We start from the raw sequence: 24,400 nt of genomic DNA on the forward strand, positions 1-24,400 counted from the left end.
ATATTGCTCGAACCTTGAGGGGCCCACGAAACTGCGCTACGCAACTGGTATTCCCAAATCGTCGTGGAATATGAGGCGTTTGCGGGATTTATGTATGCTGAATACTCAAGAAGAAACACGATAAATGCACATAATGCATTTTCATAATCCACAAAGTACCATGAATAGACAACACAGTATATGAGATGGCAAATGTAGAGAAATGCGTTCCAATGCAAAACGTGATGCACGCGCAGTACAACGTGAAATTGATTAATGTCCGCGCTGGCAACATATTTTAACATTTTGGACTAGGGGCAGGGAGCACCAGGCGATGTAGTATAACTACCAACCTTTAAATTGCTTTAAAATCCATATACATGTACCATATACATTTGGGTCAATGCTTGGTACCACTCATTGGATCACGACAATAGCCTAACGTTACACCCAGAAATAGCCTGACGTTATACACTAACGTTACTGTTGTATCGCTTCGCACATTAGCCGGTTAGCGCAGCACTACGGCCACAGATACGTTCGTATAATGGCTAACAACTATTATTGTGGGTTTCGAATAAAACAAATCGAGAGGGGATTTGGGTTTGAGTTGTCACCGCTGGCGCACCATACCTGAATTGTGTGACATTAATCCAAAGCAGTTGCAAGCATTAGCTAGCTAACGTTACTTAGCCTCCTAGCTAGCTAACAAAATATTGTGGGGACACTACCACTATTTAACTAGCAATCTATTTACCTTGTAATCCTTGCTGGCAGTTCCGATTGCTCACTTTGGATATCATCCTGCTTAGGTCATATTTAGACATTTAGCGTCCATGTTGGAGGTCGTGTGTACCATGGAGTCGGTTTCTAATTAGAGCCAGTGTAGATGTCTGTCGTATCAGTCCGCTTCTTGCTGGCTGGTCGGGAGGTTAGCTGCCAACAGCTCCTGCGGTCGAGATGGGAAACTAAAACACTGTCGTACTTCCAGTGCCACAGACCGAAAGAGCTCTCAGAACACAGACACTTGCGCTACTATTTCACTAATACATACAAACTAGTTATTAATTTGTGAAACTCCCTGCAGTCTATTGTTATGCATTTAAAAACATGTTTGCTGTGGTAATATTCATTATAAAACTAAAGGAAAGGAAATTGCGAGAGTAAAAACAATTTGGTGGACACCCGCGTGCATGCAGCTGTCACTGTACTGGATGGAGACCAGTGAATCTGTTATGACAACGCGGATAATAATACAATATAAAACCAGCCTTTGACAGGATTTTTTTATATGCTTTATTTTTTGTAAAATAATGTGAAAGGTACAAATATTTTCTTGTTAGGTTTAAGATGCAGTGGTTTAGGAACATTATTTACAACATCGATGGGTTCCCTGGATATTACAAGTTTAAAATAAACATTTAAAATGTAATTACTCTGAAAACGCAAAATACATATGGTTTTGACCCTAAACATGAAGCAAAAACGTTAACTACAACCGTAGAATTCACTGAACAATAACACATCAATTAATATGGCCATCTGACTGATCCCTATCACACATAGCTTCACTGTACAACAGCAACCCCTACTGGCAATGTTATTGCCGTGCATGGTCTTCAACTACAACGTTACTGCATAACACAGATCCTGAGAGATTAATGAAGTTGTTAGCGCAGCCTCCTTGTAGTCTTAAAAATCGGGAATTAAGCCTCAGGTTCGTTCAGCCGTTCCTATGGAGGAAATGAATGTGGTTTGGGGATAAACGCCGAAAATAAGGTCCGAGGTTAACACATGCTTTGATGATTTTATGTTTCGTTCAATGAGATATGTCTATGAACACAACCTTTATGAATTATGAAGCCTATTTTGATTACATAAATGCTTCAAAATGTACAAAAAAATTAACTTGGTGATAGATGATCTCATAGAACAAAACATAAGATCTCCCAAGCCTGTGTTCTCCACACAGACCTGATGTGTTTATCAAAACAAACCCCAAAATAATTTCTCCATAGCCTAGCTCTGTTAGTGCCTACAAAACGACCACATTATTATTGCTTTCTAAAGGCATGACAGCTGAAGCATCAAATTGCAGCTGTGAAGAATTGCCAAGATGTAAGACAAATTCACTTGGTATAACTAACTAATGCAGAGGGGGAAACCATGAGCAATTATTGCTCCTTTTCGCAGTAAAAAAAACTGCAGTGTACATAATCAAACTTTTGGATACACATGATAATTTTGGGCTCCCGAGTGGCACAGCGGTCTAAGGCACTACATCACAGTGCTTGAGGCGTCACTACAGACCCTGGTTTGATTCCAGGCTGTATCATAACCGGCCGTGATGGGGAGTCCCTTAGGGCGGCACACAATTGGCCCAGCGTCGTCCGGGTTAGGGTTTGGCCGGGTTAGGCCGTCATTGTAAATAAGAATTTGTTCTTAACTGACTTGCCTAGTTAAATAAAAAAGTTTAAAAAATATATATAATAATAATAACCTGAAGAAAAGTGACTGATATCTCTGAGGCATTGCGTAACATTGTCACAGATTCTAAATCAAACAACTGGTAGAGCAAACATGCTTCACCCTAGACTAATCAAGCAGGACTACCAATGGCGTGCGTGCTCTTGGGTTTTCAAATGACAATGTGCAGAATAACAGTAAAATGACTTTCTCTGCATTTCATGTCTGTTCTCACGCCAGGTGAAGATAGAGATCATATAATCATCACACCTCGAGTCAACTGCCAGCGCTGACACTGAAATTAACTGGTACTTCATCAGAATACCCTTCAGACCAAATTCAAAATATACTACCCACACTTACATGATTCCTTCTAAACAGACAATACATTTCATCCACTCTTCAGTCCAATTAAAAAAGGCCTCATTCAAATCTCCATTATATAGCCTATAAATTCAAATATCACTTCAAAATAATATTTTCAGTTTTGGTTGGGAATGGTCCACAGTGCAGTACTAAACAAAATCAGAAAATACAGGAAACATGCCACAGAAAATAGGGAACACAGGACTAAGCAATGCAGAAACACTTTCAAATATGATTTTCACGCTAACTTTATTTTTATACCTCCCCTCATTAATGGCTAAATTGGAAATGCATTATTATGGCTCTTCAAAACGACTTGTGGTCTTGCCAATACCACCAGCCTAGTAAGAAGCAAGATATACACCAAGGCACAACATTGGCTCACAGTGGTAAAAGGGGACTTTGCAAACTGACACTATTACTGTTGGATAGGAGGCCGTAGTGAATGGGTTTTTCCATAGGTTTGATACTCAAACCACTTCAACCACCACTCCCTGTCAAAACAGATTTGCATTTGGCTCATATGATCAGTGTAAAAGCAATATGGTTGAAATAAAGCATACCGGTAATTAGAGGTACTTCAATATCTGTCAATAAGGGGGTTAAACTCTATGTTAGCACAACTTCAGAACAGCACTACTTCATTTTAGGATGGATGTTACCACAAATCTATGATGTAACAGTTGCATACAGCTTTCTATATCCAAGTTGCAACGCTTGTGTTTTATTAAGTCTGTCAAACATGGCCTCTTTCAGTCCACACTGGAAAGAAGGGCTGATTTCCATAATCTTTGTCATTATGAAAGTTAAACGATAATATCTCAAGCGCTCTAACTTCCTGTTGCTGCCACACAATGTCAAACTTACAGTAGTCTTTAGACACCAATATCAAAAATGGTCACAAAAGCAAAATTACCATTTAAAAACGCAAAAAAATATTTTACAAAAAATGTATTTTCGCTACAATAGTATGATGCAAATGTACTATCTGAAAAATTGTATTTGACAACTCCCAGACAGTCACAAGACATGCACAAGAACATTTTGCATAGCAAATGGACTACATTGTTCAGAATCTGTTGCTTTTCAAATCATGCAACCGGTTTCAGGGTGTTGCGGAACCAAACGGCTTCTCTTCTTAAATATATTCAGTTATTTATACATTTATATACAAAGACCACCTTTAATTAAAAAATAAAACTTCATAGTAATAACTACTTTGTTACATAAAAATATGTTACTATAATCTGGCTATGGCCCTTGCTGTGGCAAGACAGGTGCAGCAGGTGGGAGGGGTTAGAGGTGTCAATCACAGTGGCTAGGATTACCTGACTAAAACGGACACTAAAGCTCCAAGGCCTTAGGATAGTAGTAGCAGTTACAATACATACTATGGCAAAAATGTTGCTATGCATTCACATGGTTTTGGCCTTGTCGTTTCCCAATTACTCAATGACAAAACATACAACTCATGTCATTGAAATGTATTGAGGGCTTTTGCCCCCTCTTTCTTTTTCATGTCAACAATGCCAATTCTCTTGATGGAAGGCAGACACTTTGTGAATAGTACACATTTAAAAACAAACAGTCCCTAGTTGCTTCAAAGGGAATGTGTAGAAGTAGGTCTAAGATCTAAGGGGGAGCTAGCAGGATAGCAGGCACACAGGGGTGGTACATAGCAAAAGGTCCTCGGCTTAAACTCCATGGTATAGAAGCAGGCTGGCAGAATGGCAACAGCTGCCATGTTGGGACATATATAAAAAAATATATATACACAAATGTTTGTCACATACACCAGATAGGTGCAGTGAAATGTGTTATTTTATGTGTTGTTTTTAATAGACAGGATAATGGACTCTAAGGACTACTTGATTCAATATGAGGACAATATCCTTAGACGATCGATTTAGTTATTTTTTAGATTCGGAAGGATCAAGACGATTCGAGTTAACAGACGTCAAATGAGAAAGGTCAATTTAGCTGGGCCTAGAACACAGACAGTGATAATCTTACAGACGAATATGCTGTCCAGACACTAAAATGGCCCCGTAAGTGCCAACTTGTCCCAAGGGACTGAGAAAGTCACCTCTCCAAAAACACACTTTCTTCTCTTTGTCCGTTGAAACACTGAACCCTATCTGAACTATAGCTAGCAAGGTCCGCCATTGAATTACCTTCACCAAACTTCAATAAAATAGAAACACTTAATGACATGTCAATTGGCCACTATTGGTTGAACAGTCTCTGGTTGGGTTGATGTAATCCAGAAAATACCCCAGATCTACTGTATGTTCTTGCAGTAGAATGATGGCAAACATAGCTGATATTCCAGCCTCCCCATACTGGCGTTGGAATGATGGAACACCGACAGACAAAGCCAAAATACCAGTCGGAAAAGTCCTGTCTTATAGAATGCATATTGTATGGTTTTCAAGACAGCATTTTCAAGTGTAACTGACCTCATGCGTGATCCCTGCATTTATGCATTATCCGAAGTGCATTTGTTTACATGCAGATAAGACTCGTACAAGCTAATGCCGATATTTTCTTTTTTTCTCTTAAGCATCATAAGTGCGTTTTCAATAAATGCCTGGATGTAGCGGAAAGAACCTTTAATAAACTTGCTCCACCACTGACATGTCAGTCCTGTCCTCCAACCTTCCCCACCACCACATCACCTCACAAAAAGCATGTGGAGAGGTCCCCACTAGACCAGGTGCCTCCAACTCTGGTCCTGGAGAGCATGTAGAATTCTATTCAAACCCAGGACTAACACACACGATTCAAATAATCAAGGTCCAGATTGAAGACTGTGATTAGCTGATTATTTGACAGGTGTATTAGTACTATAGTGGATCAAAAGCCTGCTCCCCAGTTTCTCTCCGGGACCTGACCTCGTATTCGCAGATCCTGTGGTTGGGTCAATCGCCAAGGAGGGGGAAGCAAAGCAGGGCTCAACCCCACCTGTTCTGCTTCAGCCCGGGGTTGTTCCAAGCCCCTTCCCTCCGCACTCCTCAGTATCCACTCCAGGCCGGGGGGGGGGGGGTCACTTGAGGCGGTCGGAGCGGAAGGAGTCTTCCACGGCGGGGTCGGTCAGCATGAGGTCCCCATCCAGCATGCCCAGCCCTTCAAGGGCCAGGGGGTCCATCCTGAGGGGGTCGTCCAGGGCAAAGCAGTCCATCTCAAACCCTGGCACGTGGGACAGTGCGCTGGCGATCTCCTTGGAGAGGCCCAACGAACTGTCTCCTGGTGAAGAAAGAAAAGAGGGCTAATAATACATAATAATAAATGTTCTATTTAGCAGACGCTTTTATCCAAAGGGACTTACAGTCATGTGCGCATACATTTTCGAATGGGTGGCCCCAGCAGGAACCGAATCCACAACCCTTGACATTGTAAGTGCCATACTCTACCCACTGAGCCACTCACGATTAGTGTTAGTTGTAGGAAAGCATTCCTCTCCTACAAGGGAGAAATAGCCGAAGTGGTAGCCCATTTCTCACCTGTGAGGATGATGTTAGGGACGTTGTGGCATCCCTCTCCCCCAAAGTTCTGGTTGTTAAGGTGCTGCCTATCCCCTGAATCGTGGAGCTCCAGGAAGCCATGGTTGGAGTGGTAGGATTCCTCCTGGTCCTTTCCACCACTCCCACAGCCCAAGCCACCATGGTTGAATGACAGGCTGTCTCCCGGAGTCTCCATGTTGAACTGAGACGGGAACAAAACACCAAACGTGAACTCAGGCAAACAAATACAGTATAACAGAACTCAGCAATGAAAGCAGAGGTGCAGTAGTCAATATAAATATGAGCCAGAGAGAAATAAAGTGTCTGCAGAAATAGTATACCTGCTGGTTCTGTCTGGAGGCGATCTGCAGGCCCAGGTAGGGATCATTCAACAGAGAGTTTAACAGTAATGTGTCCTACAACACAAAACACAGGTACTTTAGTGTAAAGACAGAACAACACGTTATGTTGAGTTATGTTGAGTAACATCACCTACAATATGCATTGTAGTAATGAAGTGGGGCTTCATTGATGCTACATCCTACAGGCCAATTTCACTGTGGTGCCAATGTCACAACCCCCCAGCACACAAAGATAGTCTGCTCTCTGGACTGCTATTAATAGAGCCATTCAACAACAGAGCCCAGGATCCATTTCACCTCACTTGGGCATGACATCAGCGTCCCCTCTCAAGTTCCACCCAGCACATTCTGCAGCGAAATAAACTTGTGCGCATGTTCAATGACATCATCTGTCAGAAGGAAGTTGTGAAACAATCTCCAGTGGCAAGTTATGGAGCCGACTTGAGTGAGCATTGGAAATGTATTGAGAAACTATACAGGTCCAGGAAATGTGAAGCATCAAGAAGGAAATTATTGAGCCACAGTTATGATAAGGCCTCCTGAATAGCCCAAGTTCTGTTTAATAAATACAGTACCAGTCAATTTCTTTTTTAGAACACCTACTCATTCATGGGTTTTTCTATATTTTTAACTATTTTCTGCATTGTAGACAGTGAACACAAAACTATGAAATAATAAATCATGTAGTAACCAAAAAAAGTGTTAAATGAAAATATATTTTATATTTGAGATTCTTCAAAGTAGCCACCCTCAGCTTTGTATTCTCTCAAACAGCTTCCTGAGGTTTTCCTGGAATGGTCTGGAAGGAGTTCCCACATACAGTTGAAGTCAGAAGTTTACATAAACAAGTTTTATTGACTCCAACTTAAGTGTTTCAACCACTCCACACATTTCTTGTTAACAAACTATAGTTTTGGCAAGTCAGTTAGGACATCTACTTTGTGCATGACAAGTAATTTTTCCAACAATTGTTTACAGACAGATTATTTCACTTATAATTCACTGTATCACAATTCCAGTGGGTCAGAAGTTTACATACACTAAGTTGACTGTGCCTTTAAACAGCTTGGAAAATTCCAGAAAATTATGTCATGGCTTTAGAAGCGTCTGATAGGCTAATTGACATCATTTGAGTCAATTGGAGGTGTACCTGTGGATGTATTTCAAGGCCTACCTTCAACCTCAGTGCCTCTTTGCATGACATCATGGGGAAAATCTAAAGAAATCAGCCAAGACCTCAGAAAAATAATTGTAGACCTCCACAAGTCTGATTCATCCTTGGGAGCAATTTCCAAATGCCTGAAGGTACCACGTTCAACTGTACAAACAATAGTATGCAAGTATAAACAGCATGGGACCACGCAGCCGTCATACCGCTCAGGAAGGAGACGCGTTCTGTCTCCTAGAAATGAACGTACTTTGGTGCGAAATGTGCAAATCAATCCCAGAACAACAGCAAAGGATATTGTGAAGATGCTGGAGGAAACCGGTACAAAAGTATCTATATCCACAGTAAAACGAGCCTATATCGACAAAACCTGAAAGGCCGCTCAGAAAGGAAGAAGCCACTGCTCCAAAACCGCCATAAAAATGCCAGACTACGGTTTGCAACTGCACATGGGGACAAAAATCATACTTTTTGGGAGAAATGTCCTCTGGTCTGATTAAACAAAAATAGAACTGTTTGGCCATAATGACCATCATTATGTTTGGAGGAAAAAGGGGGAGGCTTGCAAGCCGAAGAACACAGCATCATGTTGTGGGGGTGCTTTGCTGCAGGAGGGACTGGTGCACTTCACAAAATAGATGGCATCATGAGGTAGGAAAAGTATGTGGATATATTGAAGCAACATCTCAAGACATCAGTCGGGAAGTTAAAGCTTGGTCGCAAATGGGTCTTCCAAATGGACAATGACCCCAAGCATACTTCCAAAGTTGTGGCAAAATGGCTTAAGGACAACAAAGTCAAGGTATTGGAGTGGCCATCAAAAATCCCTGACCTCAATCTTATAGAAAATGTGTGGGCAGAACTGAAAAAGTGTGTGCGAGCAAGGAGGCCTACAAACCAGACTCAGTTACACCAGCTCTGTCAGGAGGAATGGGCCAAAATTCACCCAACTTATTGTGGGAAGCTTGTGGAAGGCTACCCGAAAAGTTTGACCCAAGTTAACTTTTTATGGCTGCAGGGGCAGTATTGAGTAGCTTGGATGAAAAGGTGCCCATTGTAAAACGGCCAGCTCCTCAGTCTCAGATGCTAATATATGCATATTATTAGTAGTATTGGATAGAAAACACTAAAGTTTCCAAAACTGTCAAAATATTGTCTGTGAGTATAACAGAACTGATATTGCAGGCGAAACCCTGAGGAAAATCAAAACAGGAAGTGGCGTCTATTTTGAAAACTCCATGTTCCATAGCCTCCCTTTGCTGGATTTAAAGGGATATGAATCAGATTCCTTTTCCTATCGTTTCGTCAAGGTGTCAAGTCTTCAAACATAGTTTCAGGCTTTTATTTTGAAAAATGCACCAGAATGATAACATCGCGTCAAGTGGTCATATGAGTTTTGCTCGTGCAACAGAATTTGGACAGCCATTGTTTTCCCCTCTCCTACTGTGAAAGACATTTGCGGTTGATATATTATCGATTATATATTTTAAAAACAACCTGAGGAATGATTATAAAAAACGTTTGACATGTTTCTGTGGACATTATGGAAACTATTTGGAATTTGTGTCTGCGTTGTCGTGACCACTCTTTCCTGTGGATTTCTGAACCTAACGCGACAAACAAACGGAGGTATTTTGGTTCTAAAAATAATCTTTATGGAACAAAAGGAACATTTGTTGGGTAACTGGGAGTCTCGTGAGTGAAAACATCCAAAGATCAAAGGTAAACGATTAATTTGATTGATTTTCTGATTTTTGTGACCGAGCTACCTGATGCTAAGTGTACTCAATGTTTTATTGTGCGATCGATAAACTTACACAAACGCTTGGATTGCTTTCGCTGTAAAGCATCATTTCAAAATCTGACACGACAGGTGGATTAACAAAAGGCTAAGCTGTGTTTTCCTATATTACACTTGTAATTTCATGAATATAAATATTTATAGTAATATTTATTGTATGTAGCGCTATGCTATTCAGCGGTTGTTGATGACACTTATCCCGATATCGGGATTGCAGCCATAACAAGTTAAACAATTTAAAAGGCAATGCTACTAAATACTAATTGAGTGTATGTCAACTTCTGACCCACTGGGAATGTGATGAAGGAAATAAAAGCTGAAATAAATCATTATCTCTACTATTATTCTGACATTTCACATTATTAAAATGAAGTGGTGATCCTAACTAACCTAAAACAGGGATTTTTTTTCCTGGATTAGATGTCAGGAATTGTGAAAAACTGAGTTTAAATGTATTTGTCTAAGGTGTGTGTAAACTTCCGACTTCAACTGTGTACTGAGCACTTGTTGGCTTCTTTTCCTTCATTCTGCGGTCTAACCCATTCCAAACCATCTCAATTGGGTTGAGTTTGGGTGATTGTGGAGGCCAGATCATCTGGTGCAGCACTCCATCTCTCCCCTTTGTGGTGAAATATTCCTTAAACAGCCTGGAGGTGTGTTTTGGGTCACTGTACTGTTGAAAAACAAATTATAGTCCCACTAAACCTGAGTTGACAAGGTAAAAATCTGTCGTTCTGGCACTGAGCAAGGCAGTTAACCCACTGTTCCCCGGGCACCGAAGACGTGGATGTCGGTTATGGCAGCCACCCCGCACATCTCTGATTCAGAGGGGTTGGGTTAAATGCGGAAGACACATTTCGGTTGAATGCATTTAGTTTTACAACTCACTAGATATCCCCTTTTCCCAAGTGCAAACCAGATGGGATGGCATATTGCTGCAGAATGCTGTGGTAGCCATGCTGGTTAAGTGTGCCTTGAATTCTAAAATCACAGACAGTGTCACCAACAAAGCACCCCCACACCATCACACCTCCTCCTCCATGCTTCACGGTGGGAACCACACATGCAGAGATAATCTTTCCACCTACTCTGCGTCTCACAAAGACACAGCGGTTGGAACCAGAAATCTCAAATTTGGACTCATCAGACCAAAGTAGATTTCCACCGGTCTATTGTCCATTGCTCGTGTTTCTTGGCCCAAGCAAGTCTCTTCTTATTATTGGTGTCCTTTAGTATCCTCTGCAGCAGAGGTAACTCTGGGTCTTCCTTTCCTGTGGCGGTCCTCATGAGAGCCAGCTTCATCATAACGCATGACGTTTTTTGTGACTGCACTTGAAGAAACTTTAAAAGTTCTTGAAATGTACCATATTGACTGACCTTCATGTCTTAAAGTAATGATGGACTGTCGTTTCTCTTTGCTTACTTGCTGTTCTTGCCATAATATGGACTTGGTATTTTACCAGATAGGGCTATCCTCTGTATACAACCCCTACCTTGTCACAACACAACTGATTGGCTCAAATGCATTAAGAAAATAAATTCCACAAATTCACTTTTAACAAATTGAAATGCATTCATGAATCTGGTTGAGAGAATGTCAAGAGTGTGCAAAGCTGTCATCAAGGCAAAGGGTGGCTACTTTGAAGAATCTTAAATATAAAATAGATTTAGATTTGTTTACAATGTTTATTCTATAATGTAGAAAATAGTAAAAATGAAGAAAAAATCCTAACTTTTGACTGGTACTGTATATCCCATGACAGCAGAGTAATGTGTCATATGTAAAGAGATGAAGATATTATACTATTTGATACTTGAGGATGTCACACACTAATTTGCATGGCCAAATGTATAAATAAATTAGCTGATTCTATAAATATACAATACAAAATAGTGAGCTAAGTCTAGTTAGATGACAGAGTGAACTCTTAAAATATGTCCTGGTGTGACCAGAAGCCATCAGGCTGACACTTGTTATGGTCTTCATAATAGATGTGCAGATGATTACATCATCCGGATCATGCTAGTTGATCTCAGTTTCTATCACAACATTGCGCTTGCTTTAAAACCATGCGTTTACAAAGACATCAGCCCACGCTGGCTGTCATGCCCCTCTGCCCCAGAGTGGTGAGGTAGGTTAACCGTGACGGACCGATAGTAGGAGGAAAGAGGAAATTGTGGCTTTATTCGGCCAATTGGCAGGAGTGTGTTGTGTGTATGGGCTAGCACTGACTCCACTCACATTGTAGAAGCCCAGGTCTGTGGCCAGGGAGTGGCTGATGTGCTGCAGCTGGGGAAGACTTCCCTGCTGCCTTTGCTGCTCCATCTGCTGGTCTTGCTGGTCCTGTTGTTGTTGCTGCTGCTGCTGTTGCTGGGTCGACTGCAGGTCTTGCGTCTGCAGGCACTGCGAGTTCTGGCCCTGCTCACCCTGCTTCTCAATTTTGACTGACACCCTATGCTGCTGCTGCTGGTTCTGGACATTGCGCAGGTTCTGCAGGTGCAGCTGCTGGAGGGCCTGCTGAGACTGGGCACGTTGCTGCTGGTGCAGCTGGTATTGCAAATGCAGCTGATGGTGTTGGTGTTGATGCTGCTGTTGTTGTTGTTGTAGTACCACGGACGGCTGGGAGAGCTGTTGTCCTGCCTGAGAGGCCTGCTGGGATGTTGGAGGACCTGGCTGATGAAGCTGCTGCTGAGGTTGGCTGAAGGGGTAGGGAGGGAGCCTCTGGTCCATGGGCAGTTTGCTGGTGTCCAGAGGGACGCCCTGGGAGGAGATAAACACATTGATTGGAAATGGAATACAAACTCAATTGGCATGCAGGTCAGCCAATGTTATGGTGTCATGTAGGCTTGAGCTGAATACAGTATAAACTATATACTGGGGTATTTTTTAAATACCCATGGCATGATTTTCAAAACAATCAAGTTAGTTTTTTCATCAATTTGAATACTTGTTATTTTTAAATAAACACCTACAGTCAACTTGTGCACTAGGTTAATAGATAAAACAGCATTAGCTACACTTGCATGCTGACGAAAAGGGCAGTTTACTTAAAAACTAGCAGTATTTCAATCTTCTCGATTCATCATAATTAGAAGTACAGCGCCATCTCCCATCCCTGGATTGAGGTAGGTTTTCCGAGCCATATCTCGCGCCGGCTCCGTGGCGTCCACATTATGGCATAGCACAGTTCCAACCAGAGAGAAAAGTAATTAATATCTAGTCAGGCTCTTTTGGCTAACTAAGTGGCTAGCTTGCAAGATCAATCTTCTTGGTTACAGCAGAGACAAATCCCCTGCTGGATCAAGATCCCTGACATCTACTATTTGTTTTGTGTGCAGCACAGGAACGGCATAAAGGTATGAACATCTGGATACCGCCCAACCCCAGGGCAGTGCTTATTCTGGCCTGTGATTAAGTCATGGTAAAAGGAGAACGTAGGTAGACATTACCTGTGTTATGGAGGACAAGTTAGGAGAGATGGTGGGGGAGAACTGTTTGGAGTGGTGCCGGCGAGACTCCCCTCCCATGGGTAGGATCAGAGGGGAGAGCTGAGCTCGTCTCCGTGGCGACGTGCTGAGAGGCGACTGCCCCTGGCTAGTTAACAATGGCGAATAAGAGGCGCACGAGCCGGACCCTCCCACCCCGCTACTGTAACTAGGGTTACTGGCTGCGGTCTGGAGGGACTGGCCACTCAGGGAGGAATTGCTGAGGCAGGAGTGCAGGGATTGGTTGCTGAGGGAAGACTGAAGGGAGGGGGAGGAACTAAGGGAGGACTGCAGGGACGGGTTGCTAAGCGACGAGTGCAAGGAGGTGGAGCTGAGGGAGTTGGGGAAGGAGTGGCTACTGAGAGATGATTGGATGTTGGGGTTGCTTAGCGAGGACTGCAAGGAGGGGTTACTGAGAGTGCCCTGAAGAGATGCCAGGAGACCTGTTCAAATAAACAAGACAAATAAACAGATCAGAATATATAGCTAAATAAAACACACATTTTCAGTCCTTGTGTGAAAAGTTGTGGTAATGCGTACATAATACACTGGACAAGAATATGTAAAGTGTTGGTCCCATGTTTCATGAGCTGAAATAAAAGATCACAGAAATGTTCCATATGCACAAAAAGCTTATGTCTCTCAAACTTTGCGAACAAATTTGTTTGCCATTGAAAAGGAGTGGGACAAAAATTGTACAGGCCACAATCAACAGGCTGATCAACTCTATGCGAAGGAGATGGTGGTCACACCGGATACTGACTGGGTTCTGTTACACGCCCCAACCTTTTTTTTAAAGGGACTGTATCTGTGAGGAACAGATGCATATCTGTATTCTCAGTCATGTAAAATCCATTGATTGAAATTCCTATTGCCTGGTTTCCTTATATGAACTGTAACTAAAATCTTTATATTTTTGTTTAGTGTATCAGACTACGAACATCAAAATTCACTGAAGATGTATTGAGACAGTTTGTCTCCTGGCGATCATATCAGGAGGTATAACGCTAGCTCAGTCCCCTGAAGAGGCCCTGAGCTGCAGGGTGCATCTCAAGAGTCAAACTAGGTTTCCCTTCATTGTCTCCTATCCTTAATTTGCACTGATGTGAAAGAAATAGAATAATAACAGCAAATATCTGGTAAGCATTCACCATACTGTTTTCACCTGTTTCCATCAGTGACGAAGAGACAAGACGAGAAGAGCAAGCCACCTCAGACTATTGACATGCACCCTAGGCCTTGCCTCTAGACTGAAGTGTGTGGTCGGCCAAATCACCTCAACACAGCTAAGGTCAGTAGGGCCATATAAAAATCTGTTTAATTTCTTGCCTGATTACAGTTAGTTTTATTTACCCAAATTCCGTAGAGTTTTTCCAGGTCTCCGTTTTCCCCACAACAATGCTTAAACCACATAAAGAGACCACTTTTGAGGTCTTGGAATTTTTTGGGAACTTTTGAGTGTAGTTACCCTTTAAATCCAGCGCACACCTAGCAAGAGGCTGTTCAGCTGTGTTCTTGTTATGATAGATTTAGCATCATCGCTAACAGCTTACACAAAGTGGTAACTGCGTGCACCGCACATACACAGATGGGGGAATTCTCGTTGCCTCTTCAGAAAGTTGCAGGAAATACAAATCACTGATGCATTCTGGTCATGTCTTATGATAAACCTGGGCAAATTAATTAATTTTCACTACATTTCGTTGACTCCCTACTAAGTTCAATAAAAAAAATGTACATTGTTAAATTACATTTTATTGTCTAGATTATCTGATTCTGTCCACGTTCTCTACATCAGGGATTTTTTAGGGCCCTAGGACAGCTACTTCTTCCGAATGCACAGCCCTGCACTTTCTAAATAAATCTTACACGCACCAACCTAAATTCATATCGGCCTGTCTCCCTCTTGCACCAACACCCACTAGCTTCCTCCGTTTAAGTTGTGAATCAGACATTTTAGCTTGTATGACAGAAAGGGTTGTATTGTTCCTAGCATGCCTGCATGAGCACACACACAAACATACACGCAAGAGAGAGGTGCTGAAGATCAACATGGGATACAATAGCACACACACTCTTTAGCCTGTGTCCCACCGCCCCTCCCTCTACCTGGCGAGTGGCGGAAGGCGTTGCTGGCATTAATGCCCAGCTGGGTGAGGGTGGTGGCCAGGTTGCCAGTGCTGCTGCCCCCACTCAGGGACGAGGGGTACCCCGGCTCGTCTGGGTCCAGGGGGGTGGGCAGTGGCGACGGGAAGTGCAGGATGGAGAGGTCGGGCAGGGAGCCCCCCGTGTTCAGGGCTGAGGGGGCATGGGGGGTGCTGGAGTGCTGGTCCGGGGAGGGGAAGATACTGGATGAGGAGATGGAGAAACTATTTAGAAAGACAAGAGAAACCACAGTGGTCTCTCACATTCGGCAAGAATTAGACACTGTGGTGCGAGTGATTTCCAGACAGATAGGGTGACCTCAGTGTCCAAGAACTAAACTGACTCACACCCAACATCAGCCTCCAGACACACACAGCAAGACAGAGAAAACAGAGAGAAAAAGAACAGAAGAATAGACCGAGGGGAGAAAGCGAACGAGAGAATAAATTACAGAGGAGAGAGAACAAGAGGAAAAAAAGACATGGGAAATAAAGAGCAAGTGAAAGAGAGGGAAAAAGAAAGAGAAAGTCCACTCCACACATTCCAATCTAAACCCCAACTATAAGAGAATCATAAAAGAATGTGCAACGGAAAGGCTACGGGGGAGTGTAACGTCATGTCAAACAACCCTCTGCATCCCTGATTACACCGACTGCTAGCCATGACCAAGAAGAGGAGGATAGACAGAGGCTGAAAACAGAGGAAGATATTTCAAATGGCTGTTTCAATGGAGAACAAATGGAGATTGAGCTGAGGCTTTTACAGCAACAGATAATGTTCAACAGAAAATCAGCCATGGATTAATTGGTCATACCCGAGGGCACACGCCAGCCATAGTACAATACTGTGTCTCCTATCAGACTCCCCTCCATATATCACTGATTGACATTAAATTAAACAAATTACATTAAATGTAAGCAGCAAAGACAAATTACATTAGGTCTACATTAATGCACAACATCGCAGGTTTTTATAACCGTGTGTCTCCACTGAAACAGATTACTGTAGATAATTGTGTTCAAACTTCAAAAGCCACAGACATTTCCACATAAGTTATTCTATCCTGTGAGAAAAGCTATAGAAATTACTTGGATGTGTTTTAGAAGGATTGACTTACTTAATACCGGGAACTTCACAGGACTTGGGTCGAGAAGACAGCAGGGCCAACTTCTTGGTGTCCCAGGGCTTGAGCAGTATGCCCTGATCCAGAACGTTCTCCTCAATGGGGGGAACTGGGTACGGAAACACTGTGGGTGACAAACAACATGATTGAGGAAATCAATTCACTGTCTCCTGGTCACAAGGATTTCTTTCAATTGTCAAGATTATTTGTGGTGTGTTTAAAGTAGGACAGAATTGTTAGTGTACAGCGAGTGGGACTTTTAGGCTCACTTCTTCTCCCCTCTCCTTCACTCTGACCTGGATGAGCACAGAGAGACACAAGTCAGAGCACTGGAGCAAACTGGGAATGGGCTTAAGGCACAATCACACTTAAGCAATTATAACAATATAGTCATTTAGCAGACACTTATCTAAGTTGCAAACCCTCAACTCCCACTCCGATTTGTTAACTAAAAACATATGCTCTTGTTTTAGTCTTTAGTGAGTCCTCACCTGTGAGTCTGCCCTGAGGGGTGAGTGTGTGTCCAGCACTGAAGGGGTCCCCTGCAGGGGGGTTCATCACACTGGTGTGGAGGGCAGAGTCTGAGTTGGTCCTGCATAGAGAAAAGGAATCAGGAGAGGAGAAAGATATATCCAGGGGGTCTCTTTCCATTGCCACATCAACCACAAACACATTCTCCAAACAGGAACCAACTACTCAAGCCAATCCATGACTCATTAGAAAAGTCCTCCGGTAACCACATCATGACAATCACCACTTGACTTTTACTTCTACTCAGCCACAAACTAACTCCATCCATGATATTGGAACTCAGCCTTAAATATAAATTCATTCAATATAAAAAGGATCAACAAATAAAATATACAAGCTCTTGGAAGATCTTTGAATGGCCATCTCGCACTGGCACAATCGTCTGTTAATGTCTTCCCCAGGACTGTAAGTTGATGCCCTATGTTGAGGGGGAGAAGAGAAGATAGATGGAGAGGGCAAGATTCACCTGTTGAGTGCCATGGTGGGGAGGCGAAATAACTGGCTTTTGTCTCCTGGGAAGTTGCCCGAACAGTTCCTTTCATGATCAACAACAAAAATGGCCATTATTCTCCAAAGAAGGATAATACATTTTTTTAAATGTAAAGATAGAAGGCTTGGGACAAACGGCGAGCATAGGAGATGCAGAGACAGGGGGAGGAAAAGAGGGAGATTGACATTCTACAGAACACATGGCCCATCCCATAGATACTTTTCACTCATGTTGGTGGATACAGAGAATATTGAGTGCATTTGTGGGTGTGTGTTACTGCATGCTCATGTGCACAAATGTATGCATTCACAAGAGTGAGCTTGCGCTCATGCGTGTGTGTGCTCATGTGCTTCTGTAAGAATGGCTATTATGAAAGAGGTTCTTAAATTCTCTGCTAAAATGGGGTCTCGCAGCGATTGGTTCACATCAGTAGAACTTACGAGGCTGTTTATCAGCGTTTCCAGACCCCAGTGCTGATCTGGAAAGAATCGGACAGACTTGTGCCGACTCCACCATAAACAAACTTCAGGATTAGCTCCCTCCATTCACCTGATTAATGGAGGCCATTCCCCAAAGTGCAGCATCCAAGCGAGCAGGGATGAGAAACGCTGGTTTAGAGCAGCCTTCATTTTATTCATGTGTCAAAGCAAATGTATAGGTCTACTCGACATGCCTTTATTTTTTGCAGAGATTAAGATAAGTGGAACTGTTGGGAGGTGTGTAAGAGTCATAATTTCATGTCAAAGCCAGCTTCCCTTTCTCAAAGAGTATGTCCTTTTCCATTTAGCAGAGAAAGAAAGAAAAGAAAAGAAAGAAGAGGACTGGCAAGAGAAAAGCAGTGGGAGTTTCTTTCCAAAACTTGAAGAAAAAAAAAAAAGAGTAAGTGTATTCAGATGCCAGAAAAAAGGGAGGAAAGTGGAGAAAATTAAACAACTAAAAGTTCTGAAAAGCAACTGAATTCAAGGCTATGAAGGAAAGCTAAAACCAGGCGTCTTGTTAGTCAGTCCCAATTGCGTTAGTATGCATTGTTACCTTGAGAGCAAGCTATAATGCTGCAGAGAAAAACAACTAAGCACGATACATCAAAAATGAACAGGCTTCCCTGGGGATACCCATGTCTCTGCAGATTGGGGTCCACTCCAGAACATTACCTTCTCCAACTAGTTTCCGGAGGTGGGGACAGATAGGCTGAGTTGTATGGAGAGCTGTCCACCTGAGGAGCACACAAGTCAAGGCAACAACTAAATCTACTCTTCTCATCCACAATCAGGGATTTACAACCAGGGATTTGGTCAGCACAACATAGAAAATGACAAAATAATATATTATCAAAGCAGTCCTTTGCCTAAGTAAAGCAAAACTCTGGATTAGCTCCTAGATTGTGCTTTGTGGAATACCTCCCAGACTCTGGTCTAAGAGGTATTGTGAAGGATACTTACTCTCCTGTAGGGGCGCACTGGGGAGATGAAGCGTCTGTCCCTCTGGACCCGCTCTACCAGGCCATGGTGCCGTGTGGAGCGACTGGAGTCCAGGTTAGAGTGGAATAAACCCTAAGAGAGGGGGAAAGATGAGAGAAACAAGTAGGAGAACAGAGAAACAGAAAGGGAGAGAGGATAAAGAGGGGTGCAAGAGAAGAGGGAGAGATGCCATGGTGGTGTTTAAATTGGTGTTAAGTGATTGTATGGATAGATTTTTAGGCTATATATTAATGTGGACCTACACACACACACTGAGGATTTTAAAAAAAAGGTGAGCCTCTCTCACCTGAAAGTCGCCTGGGTTCCTGCCGATCTGATTAACGTTGGGTAGGGAGCCCCCATAGTACGGGCCCTGGGTTCTAGCCAGACGCACTTTCTGAGCCTGGATCTGGAGAACAAAGAGGCAATGGAGACTTTATGAATACCTAATGTCTTCTGTAAGACAAACTGCAATACTTGTGTCCTTGAAATATTTCACTGCTGGATTGAGATAATCAAATGGGTAACAAGATCATCAAGAGTTTGTTGTTGTGTGCTTCATCACCTGCAAAGCTGTGGTTGTCCTATGTCACAATAGAATGTTTGAAATGAGCTGGCCCGTTCTTTTAGTAAGACACTGTCTGACCATTTTCATTAATGACACAGGCAAACATCTTGGTGTCTTTTCAGACCTTGTTCTTTTGAGTAAGAACTTGACATGTTATAATGTGCTGTCCTGCCTCTGACATCTTTCATGCAGTCTCTCAACCTTTAAAACAGAGGGCAGTGAGTTCATCATTGTAAAAGATATGGACAATCATTCACAGGGAAAACCACACGTACTGAGGAAAAGCTGCTAAATTATTATTTCTAAGAAAAATAAGAACTTTGAAAAGAGTCACAAAGCAACAACATCCCCACCAGCATATTGGATATTGATAATAACACCCAGGAGTTAACTAATACATTTCAAGTTGGACAAAACATTTCCAGCGAGGTGACAGTGAGAAAATACTGCTTTGTGTACCTTTGTGACATTGGCAGTGTAAAATATTATGACAGCAGAACAATTTGAGACAAGGTCTTCATAGGACATAAGATTAAATATGCTCTTACAAAGTTCCCTTCCCTTCTGAAATTGATTAATATGAACCACTATTGTTCCAGAATAGAAATTAGATAGACCTACTGTCATATTTTACAAAGCCATCTAAAAATGCCCAAAAGCATTAAAGCTGGAATCCTTAATTGTGAAACTGCGATATTACAACAACAAAGAAGTTAACAAACACAGTTTCTTTCCCCTCTGACATCACTGCGCCAGTGATAGAACAGCAGAATATGTGCTACAATTTTTACTATGATGGGTGACGCTCCTCACCTTCACTTCGTCAACAAAACAAATGCAATAACAACGACCATGGGGCGGAAGGTGAAGCTGTTTCCCCTACTGCAGATTCAATCCTCTTTTACATAGGCCTAGCCACAGGCGAATAGGATTACAGTAGCTAGAGCTTTCAGTATTCATCACACTGGTGAAAATATGAATTCTCCACACATATACAGGCTGTACAACCAAACTGATGAATAAATACAATAAATGAATGGAAGTGGGAAAATCCATGGTAACAGATTCGCACAGACTCAGATTAATACCAAACAAAAAAAACATTGATTTATAAGTTTAACAAACCATAGAACTCTATTCACAAGTACTAGTTTTAACAATTTCCATTGAACATTTTACAAAAGCACATTTACAGGATGAACTGTGCAGATACAAAGTCTGGAAACAGAATAAAACTGGGTGAGAATTTACCGAAATTCTGTTATCAAACTTTGCACCTGCACAGTTTTTCCAGTAAATGTTTTTAATTTACTGAGTAAATTGTTCAAAGTAGTCATTGTGCATAGAATTGCATGGTTTGTTAAACTTTGAAATCAATTGTTTTTGTTTGACATACATTTTAAAAAGTGAAGTCTCAGCGTAATTCTGTACTACTTCACTGCATAGTTCGTGCCTGCTCACTCTCTCACACACACACACACAAGTTTCGCAGCATGCTCCGTCTCCATTTACCGGTAACTGTGCCCCTGCCTTGCTATTAGGCTGATTGGACGACCCTGACAAAAAGTATATTAGATGAGGAGGTTGTAAAGGACAAGACTCAACGGAATTCCCAGAAAAGGCAGTGGTTGAGATGGCAATGGGGATTTACCGTGAATGAAGGAAGTAGGGTGTTATGAGCGGTTGGGATGAGCTAAGACTTGAGCCATTGAATGTGCTGCTCAACAATGCAATTTATGAGAGGGTGAGTCTTTGGGCTCCAGAGTGGCGCAGCGGTCTAAGGCACTGCATCACCAAAGTCCCTGGTTCGAATACAGGCTGCATCACATCTGGTCATGATTGGGAGTCCCATGATTGGGCGCTGTACTGCAGCGCCAGCTGTGCCATCAGAGTTCCTGGGTTCGCGCCCAGGCTCTGTCGTAACCGGCCGCGACCGGGAGGTCCGTGGGGCGACGCACAATTGGCCTAGCGTCGCCCGGGTTAGGGAGGGCTTGGTCGGTAGGGGTGTCCTTGTCTCATCGCGCACCAGCGACTCCTGTGGCGGGCTGGGCGCAGTGTGCGCTAACCAAGGTGGCCAGGTGCACAGTGTTTCCTCCGGCGCATTGGTGGGGCTGGCTTCCGGGTTGGATGCGTGCTGTGTTTAGAAGCAGTGCGGCTTGGTTGGGTTGTGTATCGGAGGACGCATGACTTTCAACCTTCGTCTCTCCCGAGCCCGTACGGGAGTTGTAGCGATGAGACAAGATAGTAGCTACTACAACAATTGGATACCACGAAATTGGGGAGAAAAAGGGGTAAAATAATAAATAAAAAATAATAATAATAAAAAAAATGATTGGGAGTCCCATTGGACAGCGCATAATTGGCCCAGCGTTGTCCGGGTTTGGCTGGGGTAGGCAGTCATTATAAATAAGAATTTGTTCTTAACTGACTTGCCTAGTTAAATAAAGGTTGAAAAAAATTGAATCACTGATTATGATTTGCCCTCTTCTCCTTTCTATTCCTCCTTCTCAGTCTCCATCACATTCACCTCAAAATGTATAGGCTATTCGTAGAAGGGGGAAATTGTGGGCATTAACATGTTTCTAAAAGATTGAATGTTCAAAAAAAGATGTTCATAAATTAATTAATAACCAAATTAATATTTTTTATGTTTGAATATCAGTTCAAGCGTATTTACTTCAAATGGAAAGATCCTTAGAATAAACTCTGGGGTGTATACATTGTCTTGCAACAGAAACCTGTTTAAGAACCAAACGTACACAAACAGAGCAAACGATGAAAAACGGGGGAAGACCTACCGGAATTTGTCCAATAGAAACTCTCGTTTTCGTTAAAAAAAATGTTTTGGAGTAAACGGCTTGCATCAGAATCGGCGTAATTAATACAGCCGTGGAGTTCCTATAAACACACCATTTTGTGAATGTTAAACTCAGTGGAAAAATAATTGAGTTGGTTGCAGTATGCCAAGAGTTTGCAATCTGTTCTGCTGTGGTGGTTGACAGCAGCCACTATGAACCACTTCACTTGATGTACAGTCTTATTTGACAAACTAGCTAACTAACCCAGCACTGAAAAGCTAACGTTATGCCAAAACATGGCTGGTAACTAACGTTATCAACCAGTCACACAGTTCAGCAGTTCTTACGTAGCTTGGTTTGTAAATGTAGGAGAAACGAAAATATATTAACAAGTTGTTTATAACTACAATGTCTCGTTAACATTCGCTTGCTAAGTAGTTAGCTAGCTAACGTTAAGTAACGTAACGAACTAGTTAACGTTAGCTACTGAATTTGAAATACTATTTAGCCACAGGTGGCTAACTCAGGGCTAGCTAACTAGTTTATTTACGCTAACGTTAGTTAACTAGCTAGCTGGTTCGCATGACACTTTTGACAAGTTAGATAAGATAACAATCAACATCGTAGTTAGCTAGTTAACGTTAGGTGAAATAACTAGACATTCAAACTCCAACAGATAAAAGGCAAATCGTGGATAACGTTCATTCTTGGCTAGAGTTAGTTAGCTAACGTTATATTAGTTTATGTTCGTATTTTTTTGTTTACCCTCTTGACAAGCCCCGGGCCTGTACTTACTCCAGCTTTCCTCTCTTGCCTCCCCCCTCCGACTTACCCTGGTAGAGGTGATGTCCATCATAACCTCTTGAAAAGCGGCAGTCTCTTCAGCCTGACGTTGGGTATGTAGAGCTATTTTCTCGCTAAATTTTCGAGGGTTTGATGCCCCGGACCCAGCACCCGAACTGGGTCCTGCTCCGGGTCCACAACCGCCTACATCCGTAGCAGACATCTTTGCCGAACGACTTCACGCAGTGGGATGATCTGACTTGGTCGTCACGAACGTTAGTTACCATAGCCACAAAGTGATAAGGGCCGCCTATTTCTACAATTTATCTTCTTAAAATGTTATTTTGAACCTAACATGAACAACACAGTTAACCTTAAACGAACACCAAAAAGCTATTTTTTGTTTTCATGAATTTGTACGATAAAGCCCATTTTTACTTTATGTCTGTGGTAACTAGCTAGTCGAAACCATCTGACTTGTGGGAGGAGAAAGTCAGAGCGCCCAAACGCAATCTGGGACATGTAGTTTATTTATATCTATTTTTTATATATAAGGCTAGATCAATACAGAAATTACAGTTCTGTATAATGGATATTTTGGATATTGATTAAAAAACGTTAACTATTGTATTGGTTGGTTTCCTCAAATAAAAGGGCTGCATATAAACAAGATTATTCAGTCGTAAAATACACTGCCACACTGGTTGTCTGATCACTATCGTACTCATCCTATCACTCTCCAGGGGAAAAATAACTAGGCAACATGTTGAAAATTATTTCTGATTATTTTTAATCAGTCAACCAGGTACAGATAAACAAGTCCTGGTTTAAAAGTGAACATAAAAACAAGAGCAGCCATTTCAATTATTCAAACTCAAGTTTTACAAGAGAATAGAGGACTATATCTCAAAGCTTTCTCACCACATGGCAGTGAAATAAGGGCCTATATGTTGATCTCAATGTAAGGTTTTGACAAAGAGCAAACACTCCATTTAGCTTTTTAAGGATTTAAAGTAATAGCCAGCTGTATATGCTCTTATTATGTTTATGCAGGGGCTAGGCAGTCATACTACTGAACAAACAAATGTTCTGTGTACAATTCAGGACACTGCTAGTCAGATTTCACAGCCAGAACAACATTAGGATTGCTATAATATCAATCCAGGAGTTATAAATTACTCAAAGTGCTAATATTTCCTTTTTTAATTCGGTAATTTTGACCACATCATCACGGTATACAGAAAGCTGTTTGTGAAGTATGTCATTGTTTATGTAAAAAATATAGATACATTAACATTTTCAAATATCTAAAATAGAAAATGTTATATGATGTTAATTTAAAAGCATGGCAGGATTAGCATGCCAGACGTGCCA

General features: G+C 42.0%; 2 protein-coding genes across 5 annotated transcripts in view; both read right to left on the bottom strand.

Moving 5' to 3' along the window:
* Window positions 1–1,191, bottom strand: part of LOC139391823 (DENN domain-containing protein 4B-like) — a 35,835-nt gene extending 34,644 nt beyond the window's left edge. The window contains exon 1 of one of the 3 annotated variants that reach the window (XM_071139406.1): window positions 737–1,191. The gene's annotated coding sequence lies outside the window, so the exon portion shown is untranslated. The remainder of the gene's footprint in view (window positions 1–736) is intronic. The other 2 variants (XM_071139414.1, XM_071139396.1) reach the window with 2 other exon arrangements.
* A 65-nt stretch (window positions 1,192–1,256) lies between these two features.
* LOC139391835 (CREB-regulated transcription coactivator 2-like) lies at window positions 1,257–23,278 on the bottom strand. 2 transcript variants are annotated; one of them, XM_071139425.1, is made up of 14 exons: window positions 23,076–23,278; window positions 19,185–19,286; window positions 18,860–18,970; window positions 18,572–18,633; window positions 17,397–17,465; window positions 16,891–16,991; window positions 16,669–16,695; window positions 16,394–16,523; window positions 15,241–15,479; window positions 13,096–13,574; window positions 11,888–12,406; window positions 6,656–6,730; window positions 6,315–6,516; window positions 1,257–6,057 (listed from the first exon to the last, which is right to left on the bottom strand). In XM_071139425.1, the coding sequence occupies exons 1-14, from the start codon at window positions 23,247–23,249 to the stop codon at window positions 5,858–5,860; spliced, it is 2,490 nt and encodes an 829-aa protein (XP_070995526.1). In that variant the 5' UTR covers window positions 23,250–23,278; the 3' UTR covers window positions 1,257–5,857. The 2 variants fall into 2 exon arrangements, with proteins under 2 accessions (XP_070995526.1, XP_070995535.1); XM_071139434.1 differs by lacking the exon at window positions 17,397–17,465 and having other exon boundaries at window positions 3,044–6,057.
* Window positions 23,279–24,400: the final 1,122 nt, after the last annotated feature.

The sequence above is a fragment of the Oncorhynchus clarkii genome, chromosome 3, assembly GCF_045791955.1.
Source record: "Oncorhynchus clarkii lewisi isolate Uvic-CL-2024 chromosome 3, UVic_Ocla_1.0, whole genome shotgun sequence".
Taxonomy (NCBI): domain Eukaryota; kingdom Metazoa; phylum Chordata; class Actinopteri; order Salmoniformes; family Salmonidae; genus Oncorhynchus; species Oncorhynchus clarkii.